The 7,846-nt window shown below is 35.9% G+C and overlaps 1 protein-coding gene across 1 annotated transcript in view; it reads left to right on the top strand.

Annotated features, from left to right (window-relative positions):
- The window catches only part of LOC107686018 (macrophage mannose receptor 1-like), a 55,420-nt gene that overhangs the window by 14,154 nt on the left and 33,420 nt on the right, over nt 1-7,846 (top strand). Inside the window, exon 2 of the mRNA XM_016482807.1 lies at nt 6,194-6,367. Coding sequence (XP_016338293.1) covers nt 6,194-6,367 — 174 coding nt within the window. The remainder of the gene's footprint in view (nt 1-6,193; nt 6,368-7,846) is intronic.

The following is a 7,846-nucleotide window of genomic DNA, read 5'->3' as shown; positions in this document are numbered from 1 at the left end:
ATTCAATATACATTCATTCTTATTTATTTTACAAAAGTGATTCAGTCAAGGACAGTAAGTGATTTTCTTTCTGATGTTTGATTTACATTATCGACACAAATGGCAACAGCAGCTATATTAGGCTGCTTTAGAGGAATAGTTCACCCAAAAATGAAAATTATGTTGTTGTTCTAAACCTGTATGAGATTCCTTCTGCTGTTGAATGCAAAATAATATATTTGGAACAATACTGGTAATCAGACAGTTGCTGGTCCCCCATGACTTTATGAAAAAAAAATACACTATTGGAGTCAATGGGGACCAGAAACTGGTTGCAATCATTTTTCAAAATATCTTCTTTTATGTTGAGGAGAACAAAGAAATTCATAGAGGTTTAGACCAATTTGAGTTTAAGTATATGATGACAGGCTATCTTCATTTTTGGGTGAATATCCTTTTAAGATCTCATCATAGAGGCTAATTCAGGATCTCATATAGCTTAACACTACACATGCGTTATCTTTAACTATTAACGCTCATTTAAGACACAAATAACTGTTTACAAGGATACTCGCAAAGACGAGAATTTTTGACACATGACTGTGTATTTGAACATTTAAGCACAAGGAGCAAAAAGTTTAGTCAGTCGCAATACGAGCAGGTGTGCGCCGCACGAATCAGGCTGAAACCGTTAATGCACACATTTACCAGAATGAATTCTGCCCCACTGCTTAATGTTAATTAACAGTGTAAACAATTTGTTTTAAAACCTGCTTGAAACGCGTTTAAATGATAGCTTAGCCTACATCTTGATGCGCAAAACGATTGATAAATTTCTACCGGATATTATCTCCCAATCCTTAAATGAATATATATATTTTCGTCAACATTCTGAAGATTATGGAATATTCTGGGATTTGGAGGTGCTAAAATGTTATAACACAAAGTTTTTTTCTTTATTTTTGCTCAGAACAAAACAAAACAAAAAACACTAATCTATAGCACTTAAGACATTTGACAAAATCACACACAGAACTGGCAAAAGGTACTGCAGATGACACTGCTCAGACGTCATGTAACTTCTCACGTATCTTTTTCACGCAGCTGCTCATGCGAGAAGGGGGGCGACGAAAATGTTGCGCTTCTTATCACACGTCATTGGTCACGGATTCTGCTCACGGCAAGGTCAAATGATCTACACGACTGATTGCTTAGTTAGCAAAGTAAATGCATAAAGCACACCTCATACACGACTGTCTACGTCGGCAGGTAATCCTGTCACATAACACTCGCCATAGCCTCCTTGTTATTTCTGACTAGAGGGTGACACGGGAGTTAGTGATGTGTCGTTCGCGAACGAACCAGTGTTCTGACGATTTGTGCTACCCGCTCAGATTGTGCTACCTCCCATTAAAAAGATAGGTAGCACAAATCGAGAGCTAATTTTTTAATTTAGTGTTTTCATAAAAGCCTTATTTTTATGCAGTTTTTCGTTACAAAAAAAATAATAAGAAAATACACATGCGGCTACCCAGATCGCAGACCAACATTGAATCAACGCTGAATCAATGTTAATGCATCAACCAAATTATCATTGAATCAATGTTGAAGTTTAACATTGATTTTTCGTCAGGTTTGCACCCTCAAATAATGTTATTTCAATGATGAAAAATAGATCAAGATGGTCATAAAAATCAACATTTCTTCAACTTAAATTAAACCACTTATTTAACATTGAATCAACATAGAAATATGATCAAACCGATCTTGATTTTTACTCTTTTCAATCAGAGAACATACAGGACTGCAATTAATATGGTTTTGAATCAAAAAGTCACTCAAAGTAAACAACATCCTTCAGTTTACATGCAAATATTTATTTTTGCCCCCACATGATTTTAACAAACTATTTGACCATGAATATAGCATCACATTTAAGTAAAACAAGTGATTATTTTATTTAAAACAAAACAAAAACAAACAAACAAACAAACTTTGCAGTGCCCTCAATACTAGGCCCTGATTCACAGACAGGGATTAGCTTTTAATTAAGGAAAAAAATTAGCAAAATTAGCCTTAGTAAAATTAGGATATTTAAACAGTTTTTTTTTTAAATAAAAATGACTTAGGAAAAACACATTACTGGTGTGCATCTTGAGACAAAACAAAGACACTGACATATTTTAAGATCTGTCAGAGCAAGTTATTTTCAGTTGAGACAGCTCAAACATGCATTTTAGTCTGAGACTAGGCTTAAGCCTTGTCTGAGAAACCGAGGGAAAGAGCTTAATATACAACATAGGCACAGAATATGATAAAATGGATGACAATGTGACTTAATTACATGGAATAGTTCATTCTGAATTTATAAAGCAAATGCCAGGAGAAGAGCCAGTAAAACTGACGATATATAACAAACGCAAACTTCATCTGCAAAATGGAAGTAAATGCAAATGGAAACTCACCAACAAAGTCAGAAATACCAAATTACTACAGACTGACACATTATCACAGTTTGCTGTTCAGGACTTGAAGCTACTTTTCTGATTCAAAAAGGATGTCCTTACTCCACATTAAACGGATAGTCTGATGAACTCAGGGCTTTCCACCACAAGGCAATGCCCCCAAGCCGTTCAGGGGCACAACGAAGCCATTTTTGCACTGTCAGAGCAAAGATGATCTCTGAGGCCTCCTTTTTTCTCAGCTTTCTCTTGTTGTTGTTATTGTAAGGCCTCTAAAGTATAAAAACAAACAGGAAGTTAAAACTGCACAATATTGTAAAACATTTGACTGAAATTTGATAAAAATGTTTACAAGTTAAAACACAGTGAATTCAAATGTAAGACTATTTAATTAATTTTAATATAGACCTTTTTGCAGTTAAAAATAATAATTTGTGTTCTACTGAACAAACAAAGTCACCTACATCTTGGATGCCCTGGGGGTAAGCAGATAAACATCAAATTTTTGGGTGAACTATCCCTTTAAAGGTGGGGTAAGTGATTTCTGGTAGCCAATGTTGATATTGTTTGTCAGCACACATAGCCTAAGTTACTATGTATCTGGATCAATTAGCCGAGTAGACAAATATAAATGTTTATTCATAACCATGCTGAAAATAAGTCAATAATGTTAGCTGATGCTAACTGTCTAGCTAACGAGCTTGCTGGTGCTAAATTGAGGTAATTAAAAAAAAAATTAAGTCCAAATATTTTTATTCAACCACCTAGATAGATTACATCTGAGGGAAAAAGAAAGGATGTGATGTTCAGAACATGGTAACTACAGTAATTATCAAAGTGGGAAGTGGTGCCCTCTGGGGCATTTGGCCAGGGGTGTTTTTTCACCACAGTCAAGGTTTGAGAAGAAAAAAATCATTATGAAAATCTAATTATATTTTCTTTATTATATTCATTATTTCCTTATTGGTTATTTTGGGAAAATCCCAGGTATTTTGAGCAGTAGGATTATAAAAAAATATATGCTAATATAAAATTAAATGATAAAAGTAGCCTATATAAAACTGCAAAATAAACATTCATCTATCAGTACTTTTTACTTAAGTACATAAAAAATCAAGTACTTTTGTACTTTCACTCGAGTAAAATTGAAAACGGAGAACTTTTACTTTTACTGTAGTAATATTTTATAATACGGATCTGTACTTTTACTCAAGTACTTGATTTGTGTACTTCGTCCACCACTGATGTCAAGGTCCAGAAAAGTATGAAAGACATCGTCAGAATAGTCCATCTGCCATCAGTGGTTCAACCGTAATGTTATGAAGCGACGAGAATACTTTTTGTACACGAAGAAAACAAAAATAACGACTTTATTCTCCTCCTCGTCTCCGCCATATATATGTCTTTTTTTTTATGCAAAAAACTTTATTAACTTTATTATTTATAATTATTATTATAAGTAAACCTCAAGAAACATATTCAAATAATAATAAAAAAATCCATGTCATGACTCCTTTTAATTAATTAATTTAGTTTGTTTGTTCTGTTTGTGCACAACCACCCTATAATGGTAAAAAATCCACCCATTCTGGGATAGGCACTGGCCATGACTGGTGATTTAATCTGCCCTATTAGCTTAGATCCTCCCCTGAGTAAGCTGTACATAGTCCGCCATGTTTTTCTCCTCACTAGAGCAGCTATTGGTATCACAAGGATGTCTCAGCTACTGTATGAAGAGGTGTTCATTTACTGCTGGCATCTGAGCTACTGATGATACAGTGGGTTCATTTTATTTTTTAAGGGAATATGACCCCTAGAAATAGGTAACTGTAGGCATCCCATCGCAGATCTCACATGAGCACCTCTATAACAATTAATAAATGAGCATGACACAACATAACCCCAAGTCCATCGCTGGAAAATGATTGGAAAAACTCAGTTACATAAATTCATCAAATAACCATCCAGAAACGGCCCGATGCATTTGTTATTCCTGCCATAGTCGCTCCTTCTTCACGTCTGACTCCAGTTCATACATGTAGGTTTGATCTATAGTATTTGCAATAGCAGCAATATTGGTTGTCCTGTTGGTCCCAATTTATATTAAGTGCTCAATATAAAGTGGGACCTTTTTTTCCCTTTTCTTCATTTGCATTTAAAGCTAAAAACAAAAACAGAATATTTTTGCTTCCACCTAAAATGGGGCATTTACAGCATAGCATTACAACAGCAATTCCAGAGAAGTTGGGATGTTTTGTAAAAATGCAATAAAATCAAGAATCTGTGATTTGTTCATTCTCTTTAACTTTTATTTAATTGACAAAAGTACAAAGAAAAATTTCCAAAGTTTTCACTGACCAACGTAAATGTATTTTGTAAATATGAACACATTTTAATTTTGATGGCTGCAACATATTCCAAAAAAGTTGTGACAGAGGCAAAATAAAAGTGAAAAGGTTATAGAATATCCAAATTTCATGAGAGAAGTGTCAAACAAATCAAAAATCAAATTTCGCAATGCAAAATTGCAAAGAATTTAGGTCTTTCACCAACTACCACACGTAATATTGTGAAAAAATTCAGGGACTCCAGAGAAATCACATTACATGAAGGGCAAGGCAGGAAACCTCAGTTGAATGTGCTTGACCTTTGAGCCCTCAGATGGCATTGCATAAGAAACCATCATGCTGCGGTGTTAAATATAGCCACATGGGCTCAGGAGTACTTCAGAAAACTGCTGTCACTTAACATAGTCTGCTGCTGCATCAAGAAATGCAACTTGAAACTCTGTTACTCTAGGAGAAAGCTATACATCAATTCTATGCAGTGATGCTGCCGGGTTCGCTGGGCCAGAGCTCATCTCAGATAGTCAAAAAGACAGTGGAAGGTGTGCTGTACTCAGATGAGTCCACATTTCAACTTCTTTCTGGGAAAAATGGATTTCGAGTTCTCAGTCCCAAAGACCAAAGGGACCATCCAGACTTTCATCAGTGACAGATGCAAAAGCAAACATCTGTCATGGTACGAGCACATCAGTGACGTTACCATTATCATGGAGTTGTACAGAGAAATATACTGCCATCAGGATGATGTCTTTCATGGGAAGTCCATGGTTATTTGATCAAGACAATGCCAGCTCTAATTCTGCATGTACTACAACAGCGTGGTTTTGTAGACTCAGAGTGAATGTGCTAGACTGGCCTGCCTGCAGTCCAGATCTGACTCCTATTGAAAATGTATGACCAGTCATGAAAAGGAGAATCAGACAACGACAATCATAGACTGCTGAGTATCTGAAGCCTTGTTTCAAGAGAGACTGGACAAAAATTTTGCTTGCAAAAATTTAACAATTAGTATCCAATTCCCAAACAATGAAACATTGTAATTAAAAGGAAAGTTGATGTGACACAGCGTTAAACGTGCCTCTGTCCCAACTTTTTTGGAGTGTGTTGCAGCCATCAAAATCAAAATTTGTTAATATTTACAAAATACATTTACGTTGGTCAGTGAAAACTTTGGAAATCTTTTCTTTGTACTTTTTTCTATTAAATAAAAGTTAAAGAGAATGAGTAAATTACAGATTCCTGATTTTATTGCATTTTTACAAAACGTCCCAACTTCTCTGGAATTGGGGTTGTATAAACAATTTGTGGGTGAAAGACCTTAGCTCAAAGTATTGCATTAATTTTAGTTGTTAAGATCAAAAGTCATTATCTTACTATTGTCTAATTTAATTTATTGATGTTCTGTAGCGTTATATACAATAGGTGGAAATGCATTTGGGAAACCATGCCAGTTCCCTTTTAAATTTGATGACAAGTGGTATGCCAAATGCATTGTGGAGGGCAGAGCGGATGGTCAGCTATGGTGTTCCACAGAGACAGACTACGACACAGAGAGAAAGTGGGGCTTCTGCCCAACTAAAAGTAAGACAACACAGCACAAAAACATAACTATTTAATATTTATCGACCACTACTGGCACTGTGTATAGCATGGTGCACAGGATTGGACTGCATTCAGAATATTTATTTATTTTTTTTTTAATCTGATAAAAATTTTGTTGATATGTTATGAAGCTATGTTTGTAAATCAAAATGGTAACACTTTATATGAATTCTGTTTTGATAATACATTATTAGGCATTAGAATTAGGTATTAGGTATTACATACATTATAATGCATTGATATTCAATATATATCTCAACATTAAAAAGGCCTCCATGAAAAATATGTGATCTGGATAGAACAGCCATTGTTACAAAGTAGCCTACATACAAATTGTTTACAGCAGAGTAAACATTCAAAATATTAATAATCTAGAATTAGTGAACTGAACACACAAGGAACATTTAAAATTATATTTACTTGAAGCTGCAGTCCGTAACTTTTTTTGGTTAAAAATGATCCGAAATCAATATAAGTACATAAGAACAATATACACTGAACAAAATTATAAACGCAACACTTTTGTTTTTGCCTACATTTTTCATGAGCTGAACTCAAAGATCTAAGACTTTTTCTATGTACACAAAAGGCCTATTTCTCTCAAATATTGTTCACAAATCTGTCTAAATCTGTGTTAGTGAGCACTTCTCCTTTGCCGAGATAATCCATCCACCTCACAGGTGTGGCATATCAAGATACTGATTAGATAGCATGATTATTGCTCAGGTGTGCCTTAGGCTGGCCACAATAAAAGACCACTCTAAAATGTGCAGTTTTATCACACAGCACAATGCCACAGATGTTTTGAGGGAGCGTGCAATTGGCATGCTGACTGCAGGAATGTCCACCAGAGCTGTTGCCCGTGAATTGAATGTTCATTTCTCTACCATAAGCCGTCTCCAAAGGCGTTTCAGAGAATTTGGCAGTACATCCAACCGGCCTCACAACCGCAGACCATGTGTAACCACACCAGCCGAGGACCTCCACATCCAGCATCTTCACCAAGATCGTCTGAGGCCAGCCACCCTAAGACTTCTAATGTTTTTTAAAGAAGTCTCTTATGCTCATCAAGGTTGCATTTATTTGATCAAAAATGCATAAAAAAACAGTAATCCTGCAAAATGTTATTACAATATAAAATAATGGTTTCTATTTTAATATCCTTTAAAATATAATTTATTTCTCACTCTTTATTTTACCAATACGAGTGTAGACAAACATACGGCGAGAGCGGGCAGCATCTCAGGCTGTGTGTTCTTCCCTGCCCGCAATACATTTCGGGTGGGGATACACACAGTTTGTGTGCTGTCCGCTTGGGAGCAAAACATGCAGAGTCAGCTCTCGAGGGCTCTCTTTAAGGAGGGAGTCTTCACCGGCGTTTCTCGCGGCGCCGGCCCCGCTTTCGCCGAGGCGGAGCGGCGGCTGTGCTCGTGGGTTTCGCATATGGATCCGGCGGAG

Source organism: Sinocyclocheilus anshuiensis, unplaced genomic scaffold (assembly GCF_001515605.1).
Source record: "Sinocyclocheilus anshuiensis isolate Anshui unplaced genomic scaffold, SAMN03320099.WGS_v1.1 scaffold1315, whole genome shotgun sequence".
Taxonomy (NCBI): domain Eukaryota; kingdom Metazoa; phylum Chordata; class Actinopteri; order Cypriniformes; family Cyprinidae; genus Sinocyclocheilus; species Sinocyclocheilus anshuiensis.
The sequence above is the reverse complement of the archived record's forward strand: the minus strand, read 5'-3'. Positions and strand labels throughout refer to the sequence as shown.